The sequence below is a fragment of the Mustela lutreola genome, chromosome 4, assembly GCF_030435805.1.
Source record: "Mustela lutreola isolate mMusLut2 chromosome 4, mMusLut2.pri, whole genome shotgun sequence".
NCBI lineage: Eukaryota > Metazoa > Chordata > Mammalia > Carnivora > Mustelidae > Mustela > Mustela lutreola.
This window is the reverse complement of record NC_081293.1, coordinates 31785939-31801733: the sequence shown is the minus strand read 5'-3', so window position 1 is coordinate 31801733 and position 15795 is coordinate 31785939. Positions and strand designations below refer to the sequence as shown.

At 36.9% G+C, this 15795-nt stretch overlaps 1 protein-coding gene across 1 annotated transcript in view; it reads left to right on the top strand.

The window, feature by feature from the left end:
• CC2D2B (coiled-coil and C2 domain containing 2B) overlaps window positions 1–15795 on the top strand; it is a 118455-nt gene that overhangs the window by 23244 nt on the left and 79416 nt on the right. The window contains exons 11-15 of the mRNA XM_059169342.1: window positions 2207–2304; window positions 11390–11530; window positions 13779–13887; window positions 14089–14207; window positions 15377–15554. Coding sequence (XP_059025325.1) covers window positions 2207–2304; window positions 11390–11530; window positions 13779–13887; window positions 14089–14207; window positions 15377–15554 — 645 coding nt within the window. The remainder of the gene's footprint in view (window positions 1–2206; window positions 2305–11389; window positions 11531–13778; window positions 13888–14088; window positions 14208–15376; window positions 15555–15795) is intronic.

Genomic DNA, 15795 nt, shown 5'->3' with positions numbered 1-15795 from the left:
TTTTGATGATAATATTAGATCTTGAATCTCATATAAAATGTGAAAAGTCTTAGTCTAAGAATGAATAACCCAATCATCCAATGACAGCATAAAGGTTACATGAAAGTGTGGGGGAAAAAATCAAATGAGTACCCACTGATTATTTTTTATGAACTTGTACCTCTCATTTACTTGCTTTTTAATTTAATTTTTTATGTATCTTGGCAAACATTAAAATTTTTAGTGAGGCCAAATCTTTCCATCTTTTCCCTTGCGTATTTTAGGTTTTCTTGTTTGCTTCCTAAGACCTTCTCTACCCCAAGTGTATCAGTCAGCATTTCAGTTGCTTTCAACAGGAAAGCAAATGTTTCAATGGCTTTAAACAGTAAGAAAAAGTTATTACCTCCTGTATCACAAGTCCAAAGTTAGGGCAACTCTAGGGTTGGCTGATTTGGTGCTTCAACAATACCACCAACAACCCTAGCTTTTTCCCTCCCTTTCTAATGTTCATCTTCAGCAAATTGACCTCGTTGGCTCCTGTCAGGTAAACTACCTGGGCTGCTCCAGTTCAAGGCAGCTGACCAGACACACAGTATGCATAGTACCTCACCTGAGAGCCCTCTTCAGCCTTCCCCCTCGCGTCTGGGCAGATTTCCCCTCCGGTCTCATTGGCTAGAGTTATCTCACATGATCATGTCTTAACCAGCACTAGCAAAAAGAATGAAATTGCTACAAATGGCTAATCAGGGTTTACCTCTGAAACACATGAAGATAATTAAGCAATTGAACAAAATTAGGGTCCTGCCATCCAAGAAAAATGACCTTTCAAGTGCAACCAATAGTGTCTGAGAGACCAAAATTATAGTTATTTTTATATATTCTAATAATGTGTGTGTGTGCATGTGTAATTTCTAGACTTGTATTCTGTCTAGTCGTTGTATTGGCGGCTTGTGAGATTCAGTTCAGTTTCTTTCCCCCCAAAGGTTAGCCAAACACCATAATTCCCTACTAATTTAAAATTCTGCCTATATTGTAAACTAGTTTAATATATTTTATAGATTTAAGAACTATTTATTCCATTGATATAATAGTCTAGCCCTGCCCTACTTTTTTTTTTTTTTTTTTTAGATTTAAAAGAATTATTTACTTGAGAGAGAGAGAGCGAGCGCACAAGCAGGGGGAGAAGCAGAGGGAAAAGCAGGCTCCCTACTGAGCAGAGAGTCTGACACAGGGCAGGACCCTGGTATCATGACCTGAGCCAAAGGCGGACGTTTAACCAACTGAGCCACCCAGACACCCCTCGTCTTGCCCTATTTTAATTACTTTATTATTAAATAATAGTGTAGTAAAACAAGTGACTCCTCATTTTTTCCTAGAATGTTTTTGTGTGTTCTCGAAGATTTGATTGTCCATATGAACTTAAGAATTAGCCTGTCAACTTCTGTTTTTAAAATTCGATTATCATATTTACTATGATTATATTATATTATATTAATTTTGAAAGAAATTTTTATCTTTATAAAAGTTACATTCCCTTATCCAGAACTATAGTATGTCTTCATGTTTGTTGAGGTCTTCTCTGATTTCTTCCAGTAAAGGTTCATATTAATTGACTCTAGTCTTGGAGTTCCTACAAACTGTCCCTAACTGTGACAGATTTCTCCTACAAATGTTTTAGGGTAGAGTTTCCTCCAGTTTTATTTCTCTATGAATATTCTCTGTGGATATTTCTATATTTTTGCTTTCCTCAGTATCTTCTTCTCTTGATCTTATTTTTTCTTGTTTTCCTATGCTATTCATTTATTTTTATAGGGAGATAAAGATATAAACATTTATAAATATACATGTATAGATATGGATGTGATGTTAGCAGTGGATATGGTTAAGACAGATAAACATATCTTTTCTCTAACCATGGGATTTTAGGTGGAAAATAAGGTAGATTCCTGTGCTCAGTCTACCATCTTGATTAATTGGTATTTTTTTACATTAATTGATGAACTGATTACCTGGAAGGCTCTAGGTATAATATTTATTCCTTAGATATTGATGCTCTTCTCAGTTCTACCCCAAGGTGCTTATATGAAATATATTTTGGAAGATAAGTCAGAAATACACAAAAAGTTATGCAGTTGTGCTTCTGTTGCACACACCTAGACCTTTGGAGAGATTGGAGTGCTGGTAACAGTGGATAAGATACACAAAAAAGCTCTTTTCTTTGTTGTAGCTGAAAGCACTGACAGATGCTACCAAATTAGCAAATGAAAACTTGGAAAGAAGCCAGCTGACCAAAAAATCTTTACAAGATTATTATTGGCAGATAAGGTAGGTTTGAGACCATAAATATATCTACTAACCGTTTAAAAATAACTTCTTTAAGCTGAGTATTGCAGTTGCTATGGAAGATGTAAAATAAGGAAAAGACAAGGTCCCTAGTCTTTAGGCAATTACAGAGGTGGCTCCAGCCTTTCCTTAAGACCCAGTTTTGTGTAAAAATATTTCATAAAGTGTCACGTGAAAGTAGTTGTAATTTTAATATCCATTGATTTAAAAAAAGCACATGTTAATTATAAACCACCCTAAGTTCACTAACATTTTTAGGATCATAGTAGTCTCAAGCATTTGTAGATATTTGAGAATTAGTCTATATATACACATGTACAATATGTATTACTAATTCAGTTTAAAGATAATACTCAAAGAGCACATAGATTTAAGAACCCCTGAAAAAAAACATGGTCTTAAAGTTGGGAACCATTAGCTTATAGAATAGTTGGGAAGAGAAGAAAGTATAAAATAACTGGAAAAATAATTCTAAGACAAAACATAATTATTTGTCAAGATCTCCAAAAGCAGGAAAACTCACAGGGAGGTACTTACTGAATAGAAAGTTCACCTATGCATAAAGATACAGTAATTGTCTATGTAAGAGAGTGGTTTGGTAGTTAAAGAATTTCCCTGCCCGTTGAGCTGATGTGTCTAGAGACAACAGTCTCTAATAATTGGTTTCCTAGAATAATCTAGTTAAATGCAAACAATGTTACTTGAGAAGGTTGACATATACCTTGCACAAGGCCTGGCACATAATGAGCCCTCTATATATTACTTGAATGAATGAATGAATGAGTGAATGAATAGAAGCCATCAGTATTTACAAAACGATAAATTGGTGTTTTTTAAATAAGATTAACTAAAATTAAAGGCAAAGAATAGACATTGGCATAATGTACACAGAACAAGTAAGCTTTATTTTTTTTATTTAAATTCAATTATCCAACATAGAGTACATCATTAGTTTTAGATGTAGAGTTCAATAATTCATCAGCTGTGTATAATAACCAGTTCTCGTCACATCATGTGCCCTCCTTAATGCCCCTCACGCAATTACACCTTCCCCCCTGGACCTCCCCTCCAGCAACCCTCAGTTTGCTTCCTATAGTTAAGAGTATCTTATGGCTTTTCTGCCTCCCTGATGACATCCCATTCAGTTTTCACTCCCTTCCCCTCTTATCCTCTGTGCTGTTTCTTATATTCCACATATGAATAAAACCATATGAAAATTGTCTTTCTCGGGGGGCCTGGATGGCTAGGTGGGTTAAGCCTCTGCCTTAGGCTCAGGTCATGATCTCAGGGTCCTGGGATCAAGCCCCTCATCAGGCACTCTGCTCAGCAGGTAGCCCGCTTCCCACTCTCTCTCTCTCTGCCTGCCTCTCTTCCTACTTGTGATCTCTCTCTGTCAAATAAATAAATAAAATCTTTTAAAAAAAAGGGGGGGTGTCCTGGGCAACCTTTTAAAAAAATTGTCTTTCTCTGGTTGACTTATTTTGCTCAGCATAATACCCTCCAATTTCATCCACTTCGATATAAATGGTTAATTTTCATCCTTTCTGATGGCTGAGTAATATTCCATTGTATATATACCACATGTTCTTTATCCATTCATCTGTCTATGGACATCTGGGCTCCTCCCACAGTTTGGCTGTTGTGGACATTGCTGCTATAAACATTGGGGCACAGGTGCCCCTTCGGATCATTATATTCGTTGTATCTTTGGGGTAAATACCTGGTACTGCAATTGCTGGGTTGTAAGGTAGTTCTATTTTGATGTTCTTGAGGAACTCCATACAGTTTTCCAGAGTGGCTGCACCAGTTTTCATTCCTACCAACAATGAAAGAGGGTTCCCCTTCTTCCGCATCCTCTCCAACATCTGTTGTTTCCTGACTTGTTAATGTTAGCCATTCTGACTGGCGTGAGGTAGTATCTCACTGTGGTTTTGACTTGTATTTCCCTGATGATGAGTGACGTGAAACATTTTTTAATGTGTCTGTTGGCCATTTGTATGTCTTCTTTGGGAAAATGTCTGTTCATGTCTTCCACCCATTTCTTGACTGGATTATTTGTTTTTTGGGTGTTGAGTTTGATAAGTTCTTAATAGATCTTAGATACTAGCCCTTTATCTGAAATGTTATTTGCAAATATCTTCTCCCATTCTATAGGTTACCTTTTAGTTTTGCTGTGCAGAAGCTTTTGATCTTGATGAAGTTCCAGTAGTTCATTTTTGCTTTTGTTTCCCTTAGAACAGGTAAGCTTTAATGCAAGAAAGAGAAAAGTAGGCTTTAGATGGGGTCTGATGGTGGTAAATAAGGGTCTACCTCTATGTGTGTGTGCTTGTGTGTATGTGTGTAGGAGGGTTATTGAAGAGGTCATTGTTTTATCAAAGCAAAAGAAAGCAATGTAATAGATTTCCATTCAGGAAAATTTTTGGAGTGGTGTTGAAATGCTGCAAAGAGTAGTCTGTGGACATTTGAAAACACAGTGTTTCTATTAGAAAATATATATTTTTAACATTTAATGACTGTCTGTCTACTAAGTACCCGCCTGGAACCCACAATCAGCTGGTACCCAGGATAGAAAGCTGTAAGTCATTCATGACCCCTTTCTTGACTGTCTTTTCATCCCTCACATCCAACCTGTAACCATTCCCATTGATTCTGCTTTATTTCAGGTGCTTATGTCATAGCCTGACTATACAGTCTCCTAAAATACCTCTTTCATTTGTTTTTAAAGATTTTATTTATTTATTTGACAGACAGAGAGCACAAGTAGGCAGAGAGGCAGGCAGAGAGAGAGGGGGGAAGCAGGCCCCCTGCTGAGCAGAGAGCCTGATGTGGGGCTCGATCCCAGGATCCTGAGATCATGACCTGAGCCGAAGGCAGAGACTTAAGCCACTGAGCCACCCAGGCACCCCTAAAATACCTCTTTTAAAGCCATGCTCCATATTGAAACCAAAGTGATGTTCTATGTATATTAAAACCACATCACATGTATAATATGTATTACTAATCCTATTAGTAATAGATGGCTATTAGTAATAATGGCTTTCTATTACATCTACAATAAAATTTAATAACTTTAGCATTATCTGTAAGGCCCTGTGCAATCTGATTCCAACTTACCTCTCCAGCCTCATAGTAGGGGCTCTCTGCTTTGGAACTTCATAGTTCTGTGCCCTAAATGGACTCTCTTATATCTATATATCTTGTTTTGTTTTGTTTTTTAAGGTTTTATTTGTTCATTTGACAGACAGAGATCACAAGTAGGCAGAGAGGCAGGTAGAGAGAAAGAGGAAAGCAGGCTCCTCACTAAGCAGAGAGCCTGATGTGGGGCTCAATCCCAGGACCCTGAGATCATGACCTGAGCTGAAGGCAAAGGCTTAACCCACTGAACCACCCAGGTGCCCCCTATATGTCTTGTTTTAATGTCTCTTGTTTCTAGAAGGTTCTCTCATGTTTTCTGTCTAATACTAAGTCAACATATACATTGTATTCAATTGCATGTTACTTTCTCAGGGGGCTCTTACTTGCCCATTAGATTAGATTAAATTCTTCCTCTCTCTCTTTTTTTTTTGATAGTCACATAGTATTTAAATATTTCCTCTTTCATAATATTCATCACATTTATAATTATTTAATTTGTTCTGTATTTTTCTCCCCTGGGATATTAGTTACCATTACCCCAAATATTTCCTATCATATAAGATATTTATTATGTGTTCACTGATTTGAATTGAGTGTCACATACTCTGAGGTTTTTCCCTATTATCACCTTTTATTCTCTTACTTAAACCTATACTCTAGGGCGCCTGGGTGGCTCAGTGGGTTAAGCCTCTGCCTTCGGCTCAGGTCATGATCTCAGGGTCCTGGGATTGAGTCCCGCATCGGGCTCTCTGCTCAGCAGGAGCCTGCTTCCTCCTCTCTCTCTCTCTGCCTGCCTCTCTGCCTACTTGTGATCTCTCTCTGTCAAATAAATAAATAAAGTCTTAAAAAAAAAAAAAAAACCCATACTCTAGCTGTGTGGACTTCTATTATAATACCTAAACATTTTGTTGCATTAGTTAATTTACATGTCTGTAAGCAGCTTGAACCTAGAGAGAATGTTTATTTATCTCTGTATCCCCCTTACCCAGCACAATGCCTGGAATGCAGTAGGCATCCAGTGAATATTTGCTGAAGGAATAAATGGCAGTAGGCTTCTATTTCTAGTAGACTGGATTTCATGAACAGCCCCTTTAATGAAAACAACCAAAAATGTCTGATAAAATACAAATATTATCTTTATAAACATATTGCCAAGATGCCGGAAAAGTAAGGAATCTGCAAAAGCCAAAAACAAAGTGAAAGGAGAAATCATAAAAATTAGTGAGGTATAGAGCCAGCTTTTACCTAAGGATAGTTACCTTGAGCTGTCATTCAGACAGCTTCACAGAATGCCAAAAGATAAAGCCAAGTTCAACTTAATTGGAAAGTCTAACAGGAGATCACTCTCTAATGGGTGTTAAACCTCATGAAGGGGTAATATAAAGGAGATAACAAAGAAACTTGTCTTTGACTTTGTCACTAGACAGGAGGAGGAAATGTTCCTTTGAAAATTCATAACCACAAGCCAGCATTCATGCAGATTTATAATCTGAATTTATAGTACTTACGTGGTCTAAGATATCAGCTTTAATTTTTTTCTAAGAATTTATTTATGTATTTGTCAGAGAGAGAGAATGAACACAAGCAGGGGGAGCAGCAGGCTGAAGTAGAAGCAGGCTCCCTGCCAAACAAGGAGCCCCATATGAGACTCAGTCCCAGGACCCTGAGATCATGACCTGAGCCAAAGGCAGATGCTTAACCAGCTGAGCTACCCAGGCATCCCTAAAATACCAGATTTAGAATTTAACTTAAAATAGCCCCAAATCAGTAGTGACAGCAGATAATTGGCAAAGTCGATAAATACTCTTTCTGGAAGTGCAAAAATTTAACCCTAGCTCAGAGATTTTCCACAGATGTGAAATTCTAAGGAATATAGGCTTACAGTAAAAAAAAAAAAAAAAAAAAAAAAAAGGGAGGAAGGATTGAGGAGCAAAAAAGTGGAAAATATATAGGTAGGTCTCAGTGAACAAATGATGTAATGCTGTCTCATGGGGTACAAAAATATAGAGAGAGTTCAAATATATATCTTCTAGAATGGGGTAAAAAATGGAGGAGTGTAAGTATAATTAAATATTTTGAGGAGGCGCGTAAAGGTAAAGCTTAATATTAGACTTTATAAATCAAGGGCTTATATTTTAACTTATAACATTTAAAAGAAAAGAAAAAAGATATATCTCTCAAATCAGTATAAGAGGAAAGTGAGACAATATGAAAATATTGAAACAATCCAAAGGAAAGCAAGAAAAGAGAGAAAAAGGAACATAGAAGCAGATGAGACAAGTAGAAAACAAAAGAAAATGGAGTTAAACCTAAATATATCTAAATGAACTGAGTGCTCCATTTTTGTCTAGATTAGTATACTGGATTAAAATTTTAAAAATCCATATGGAGCAACCTAGGTGTCCATCAACAGATGAATGAATAAATAAGATGTGGTAGATATACATCATGGAATATTACTCAACCATAAAAAAGAATGAGCTCTTGCCATTTGTGACAACGTGGATGGACCTAGAAGCATTACGCAAAGTGAAGTAAGTCAGAGAAGCACAAATACCATGACTTCCCTTATATGTGGAACCTAAAAACAAAACAAACAAATGAACAACAACAACAAAAACAGAAAGAGACCGTAAATCTAGACAACAAACTGGCGGTTGCCAGAGGGGAGAAGGTAGTGAGTTGAGGAAAATGAGTAAAGGGGAGTGGTAACTACAGGCTTCCAGTTGTAGAATGAGTAAGTCATGGGGATAAAAGGTAAAGCATGGGGAATATAGTCCACAGTATAGCACTGGAGTCCTATGGCGATGGAGGGTAGCTATACTTGTGGTGAGCATAGTATACCTTCTAGAATTGTAGAATCATTACATTGTATACATACCTGAAACTAATATAACATTGTGTGTCAACTATACTTCAATAAAAAATTTTTTAAAGTAGGAAAAAAATTCCAAAACCAGGATCCAATTATATCTTATTTATAAGAGACTTACCTACATCATAAGAATATAAAAAGTTAGAGAACAGAAATATTGGGGGAAAAAATCACACAAACACTGACAAAATAAAGGTGCATAGCTATGTTAATATAAAGTAAAACAGATCTTTATTTTTTATTTTTTTAAGATTTTATTTATTTTACAGAGAGAGACAGCAAAGCAGCAACACAAGCAGGGGGAGTGGGAGAGGGAGAAGCAGGCTTCCTGCTGTGCAGGGACCCCCCCCCCCCATATGGGACTCGATCCCAGGACCCTGGGATCACCCTGAGCCAAAGGTAGACGCTTAATGACTGAGCCACCCAGGTGCCCCAAAATAGATCTTTAAAGGCAAAAAGCTTTAGTAGATATAAAGAGGGCCACATCAAAATGATGCAGTTTAGTTAACATGTATTCATATATATGTTTATACACATAAATACATATGTGCATATAATAATATGGCTTCAAAATAAATAAAGCAAAATTGATAGGAGTGCAAGGAGAAATAGCAAATTCAGAAACATATTGGGCAATATTAATGTGCTCCTCTCAGTAATTGATGGGACAAGTAAACCAAAAAATTTCAGTATGGGTATAAAAGATTTGAACAACATGATGAATGAACTTGACTTAATATATAGTTACAGAACATTGTACCCAAAAACTGCAAAATGCCACTCTTTTCAAGAACATAGGGAACATTTACAAAAGTTGATCTTCTGTTATTTCAATAAATCACAAAGTCTCAGTATAGTCAACTGATTTAAATCATTCAATGCAGAAAGAAATCTAATACAAAAATATAACTAGAAATCTCCATATATTTGGAAATTAAGAAATACATGTCTAAAATAATATATTTTTCAGAGAAGATATCATTGATAATTAGGAAAGATTTTTGAATTTACTGATTAAGAACAAATATATATCAAAATGTGTGGTACAGTTAAAATAGTACTTAGAGGGATATTTGTTTATTTAAATACACATTAGAGAAAAGGAAAGGTTGAAAATTAATGAGCTAAGCATACTTAAGCTAGGAAAAAGGATAGAAGAAATGAAAGAGCAGAAATTAATAAGATAGCTATGATAGAATAAGGAAACTCAAATGTTTGGTAAAAATTGATAAACTCTGGGGCACCTCAGTGGCTCAGTATGTTAAAGATTCTGCCTTTGGCTCAGGTCATGATTCCAGAGTCCTAGGATGGAACCCCACATCAGGCTCTCTGCTCTGTAGGAAGCCTGCTTCCTCCTCTCTCTCTCCCTACCTCTCTCCCTAATTGGGATCTCTGTCTGTCAAATAAATAAAATATTTTTTAAAAAAATTAAAAAAGAAATTGATAAACTCTGGCAAAGCTGATCAAGAAAAGAAACAGCATGGGGCACTTGGGTGACTCAGTTGGTTAAGTGTCTGCCTTCAGCCAAGGTCATGATCCCAGGGTTCTGGAATCAAGCCCTACATCAGGCTATCTGTTCAGCAGGGAACCTGCTTCTCCCTCTTCTGCTGCCCCTGCTTGTGCTCTCTCCCTCTCTCTGTGTCAAATAAATAAATAAAATCCTAAAAAGAAAAATAGTGCACATATACAATACACAATGTCAGGACAGAAAGGGGGACATTACTTAAGATGCTGTATACTTTGAAAAACTTCATGCCTAAGAATGTAAACATTTACATGGAAAGGAAAAATCTGTTCAAAAATACAAACAGAATTGGGGTGCCTGGGTGGCTCAGTTGGTTGAGCATTGACTCTTGATCTTGGCTCGGATCGTGATCTCACAGTTATGAGATCGAGCCCCACATTGGGCTCCATGCTCAGCCGGGAGTCTGCTTGAGATTCTCTCTCTCTCTCCCCCTGCCCCTCCCACTTGTGCTGTTTCTTTCTCTCTCTCTAAAATAAATAAATAAAATCCTTTAAAAAAAAATACAAAACAGAATATATCCAAGAAGTGAAAGGAGAAGAAGAAGAAAAAAAAAACTCTAAGTAGTTCAATCATTGTTAAAGAAATCCAGTCAGTAATTTGAAATCTTTCTGCAAAGAAAACTCCAGGCTCAGATGACAAAATAAGGATTCTGTAGAACATTTAAAACAGTGATTCTCAAAATGTGGTTCCCCAGACCAGCAGCATCGGCTTCATCTGGAAACCTGTTAAAAATGCAAATTATCAGGTCCACCACAGCCTTACTGAATCCCAGACTTGGGGTGGGGCTTGGCAATCTGTGTTAAGCAGGCCCTCTGGTGATTCTGATATAGGAAATGTTGGAGGTGTCTGATTTAAAAATAGCTTCTATTTTCACAAACTCTTTCAAAGAATAGAAAAAGAGGCCACATTTTAAACTTTATATATGACATTATTTTATCTTTGAAATTAAAACTTGATAATATAAAAACTATTGCAACCCAATTTCATTCATGAACAATTACAAATAAGCTAAGCAGAATTCTATCAAATGATACAGTGAATTGGGATCGCTCCAGGAGTGCAAGGATGATTTAACATTAGAAAGTCAATTAGTGTAATTTGTCATACTAATAGTGTGTTTGCGAAGTCATGAAACAGAATAAATATCTTTTAGAACAGTATATTACCTATTTCCAAATAATATGATCACTAACCATCCAGCAAAGTACCTCTAAATTTGAAGCAACGATTTCAATTGTTAATCTCGAAAAAGTATAATAAATAAACTCCAGAATGACCCGACCATCTGGAAAAGTCTGGATTTTAGCAGAGCACTTTTGAATAGTGAAAAATCTTCAAGTCATAAGGGAATTAATATCTTAATGGAATTTCAGTAGCTATATCAAGATGTGGATAAAATGAAAAAAAAAAAAACAAAAACCATAAGGTGCGGGTATCCAGAAGAGTTAGTGCAATACATTCTTCCAGGCCATTTTAAATGATTTGTCTTTCTAATCCACCAATGTATTTTTGATTTACCTTTATTGTTGTAGTAATACAAAACAGCTCTATGACTTAGAAAGGGAAAAAGACTTCTCTCTATTACACAGTATATTACGGACTTGGAAACAAATAAAATCCCTTCGACAACAGCAAGGGTTTACAAGCACCTCAGTAAAGTTACAGTTCCAAAGGTGAGTGGCTGCTCTATTCGTTCTTATAGGGCTCCTGAAGAACTGCCCACGAATAACTGGGAATTCATAGTAACTGGGAGAAAATCCAGAAGCTAGACAGCTATTTGATGTAGTCAACAAAGGACTTGTATCTTGAATAAATGAAAAATTCTTATAACTTAGTAAGACAACTGGATTTTTTTTTAAAGATATTTTTTATTTATTTGACAGAGAGAGAGAGAGAGAGGTCACAAGTAGGCAGAGAGGCAGGCAGAGAGAGAGGAGGAAGCAGCCTCCCTGCCAAGCAGAGAGCCCAACGTGGGGCTCAATCCCAGGACCCTGGGATCATGACCTGAGCTGAAGGCAGAGGCTTTAACCCACTGAGCCACCCAGGTGTCCCAACAACTGGATTTTTAAAATGGGCAAAAGATTTGAACAGATACTTCTCTAAAGAAGGCCCATGGATGGCAAATGTACACATGAAAAGATGTTCAGCATCATATCCTGTCGATAGAGAGAAGTCAATTAAAATCACAATGTGAACATACTATACACCGTTTAGAATGGCAAAAATCCTTTACAAAATGGAATTTAAAAGACAATAAAAATTCTGACAAGGGTGCTGAGCTCTCAACGAATTGCTGATGGGAATGCAAGTGCTGCAGCCCTTTGAAAGCAGTATGGCACTTCCTTACAAAGCTGCACAGAGACCCCGCAGTCAAACTCCTAGCTGAGACATACAGTCAGAGAAACATGGTTAGTGGAGGAGATGGTTACAATTAAACACTGTACTTTTTAATCACTTAAACTATTTGTGAACTGTTGTGGGAATAACTGGTTCCCTCTCCATGGTTCATGTCTTTTTTCAAAACTGTAAGAGGGGTGCCTGGGTGGCTCAGTGGGTTAAGCCTCTGCCTTTGGCTCAGGTCATGATCCCAGGGTCCTGGGATCGAGCCCTGCATTGAGCCCTGCATCGGGCTCTCTGCTCAGGAGGGAGCCTGCTTTCCCCTCTCCCTCTGCCTGCTGCTCTGCTTACTTGTGCTCTCTCTCTATCTCTCTGTCAAATGAATCAATAAAATCTTTAAAAAAAGAAGAGGTTAAGCTCCACAAATAAGTGAAACCATATGATAATTGACATGGGGAGTTAGAGAAGAGAAGGGAGTTGGGGGAAATTGGAAGGGGAGGTGAACCATGAGAGACTATGGACTCTGAAAAACAATCTGAGGGTTTTGAAGATTTTTATTTTATTTATTTATTTATTTATTTATTTATTTGACAGAGAGAGATCACAAGTAGGCAGAGAGGCAGGCAGAGAGAGAGGAGGAAGCAGGCTCCCTGCTGAGCAGAGAGCCCGATGCGGGACTCGATCCCAGGACCCTGAGATCATGACCCGAGCCGAAGGCAGCGGCTTAACCCACTGAGCCACCCAGGCGCCCCAATCTGAGGGTTTTGAAGGGGTGGGGGTGGGAGGTCGGGGTACCAGGTGGTGGGTATTATAGAGGGCACGGATTGCATGGAGCACTGGGTGTGGTGCAAAAATAATGAATACTGTTATGCTGAAAATAAATAAATAATTAAAAATAAAAAAAAAAAGAGGTTAAGATGTTAGTGTAACTTCAGCCTATAAAGAAAGATATTGATTGATTGAAAGATATTGTTGATATTGTTGATTTTTCTTTCTGCTGCAGTCTTTTTTTTTAAGATTTTATTTATTTATTTGACAGGCAGAGATCACAAGTAGGTGGAGAGGCAGGCAGAGAGAGAGAGGAGGAAGCAGGCTCCCCACTGAGCAGAGAGCCTGATGAGGGGCTGGATCCCAGGACCGTGGGATCATGACCTGAGCTGAAGGCAGAGGCTTTAACCCACTGAGCCACCCACACGCCCCTCTGCTGCAGTGGTTTTAGCGAAAGTGCTTCTGACAATTTCTAAACCTACCCAATGTGAAACTTTATTGTAGAGTCCTGAATTCATGTAAACTTGCTTCCTTCCCTCCACATCTTTAAACCAATCTGATATGCACATGCACTCTGAACCCCTGAGCAGAAAAGGAGAGCCACAGATGCCATAAGCTTGTCCAGAACAGTAGCTCTGGACCAGTACTGCCTGCTCACCACCCACTCTTATTCTCACTACTATTGTCCTTGGATAGTAAAATTATTTGTTGTAGCTATTGGTTGTGTGTGTGTGTGTTTTAGCAATACCAAAACCAAATCTCAAATATGTCTGTCTACTATTTCTTCTTTGAATAATTATATTTATTATTAATTAGGATAAAAATGAATAAATGCAATGAACAAAACCAAGAAGAACTGTTAGAAATGTCTGAGGCTGAGAAGGAAACTGAAGGAAAAGCACTTAAGAATGGAGAAAAACAGGAGGTATTTATATTACAAAATAACATTCAACCCCTCTTAACTGGTTATAATGTTTAATTGTTTGGTAAAGTAGGAAATCTTGGTATTTGTAACAGTTACCCAACAAAATGACACACATAAAAAATAAAACGTTTAATTTTAAGAATAGTTGTCTTAAGCAGTGAACTTAGATTGTAAATTACGTATTTATATTTTGGTTTCTAGAGCTTCTCATATTTAGCTTCAGAACTTGGAGAAACAGATATTGAAAGACTAAAGCCAATTACCTTGATGCCACATCTTTCTTTTACTGCAGAATTAACAAACTTATCCGCGTGTTCACTGTAAGCATTTTAAAGGATTATTTCTCTATTATAGTTTGTCTATTACATTGTTTTAATAAAGTGAATACCATATGCTGGGCACTTTACTAAGTTTTTACTCATTTAATTGCAAATATAGCTCTGCGGTATTATTCTTATCTTAGAGATGGGGGAATTAGACTTATGGAAGGGGTAGTTGCCCTGGGTCACACTTCTAATTCATGACTGAGGTAGAACATAAACCCATTTGGTTTGATGATTGTTTTTTTGTTTCGCTATGACAATAATTTTTGTTCAGGTGTAGATAGGAGACAAAGCCACTGTAAAAAAAAAAAAAAAAGATTATGTGGTTGCCCTTGCTTATTAAGGGGACCTGTTGCTTTCATAAAAACTGTTCTGTATCTGAAGGATCCTCTGGGCAATTTTCTACTTTGAAACGAACATCTTCCATTCCCAGTTGTGACTTTTTCCTTGAGCTGTTTTCTCCCTATTCCTAGGAGATGCACACAAAAACAGATCTAATATAGATCCCCATTTCTCTCATCTCTGGGCCCATGGATCTCATCTCCTTTAAAGAGGATATGGCAGCTTTAGAACCCTGAACTAAGTTCAACTTTTCAACATCTCTGTCCCATGGGACCCTTTGTAACAATTCATCTTTGAATATTGTGAATGTGTATCATTTAGTACAGCGTTGGAAGGTAATAAATGTCCAACAAATATCCTTATTTATGAAATGATTGAATGGATGATTACATTTAAAATGAACGTAAAGAGTAGCAGACACAAAGGCACAATTACCACTACCCTTTTTCTAACCAGCAAAGTGCAGCAGTGGAGGAATGCTTTATTTGTTCTACACCTATTTCCAAAGAGGACCCGAGATGATTATTATGTAAGACATTTATACAAAAGGACCATCTAAATGAGGTTAAGAAAACATGAGCCATAAAATGGAAGTTATAAGTAAAGAGGGGAGGGTGCCTGGTTGGTACAGTTTTATCTTAAAAAAGAACATTTGAGTAGGAGAGGCTTTTATCCACACATAGGCAAGCGTTATTGAGATTAAAGATAACATTTGTCCTCTAAAATGGTCATAATTTAACATGCCTAGATGCATTTTGAAAAGAACATTATGTTGCATCCATTTTGCTTTTCAAGGATCCTTTAAATATTTATTTAATTTTTAGGCATGAACAAAAAAGGAGAGCCAAAATTCAGAAGCTTAAATATTTCATTAAAATACTATACAACAATAAACAGGTTTCTTGTACTTCAGTATCTCCTCTTCAGTTTGATTTTAAAGTCATGTTTCAGCAGATTTTCAATATTCAGTTAATATACTGGCCTGAAACAATTTGCTTGGAGGTATGCCATCATCGTTTACTTTTGTATCTTATTTTATGCCATACATAATTTTCAGCTTCTTGTTAGTTACTGTTATATGTGTCAAGTAATTTCTATTTAAAGATGACGGATCTTTATGGGTAGGCAAACTATTTATAAATAATGTATTTATAACTAAACAGTAGTCTTGTATGCTACAAGTACAAAATTATTTGATTTGTGGCTTTCTAAATACTTCCATTCTTTCCTGCTAAAATTCCTC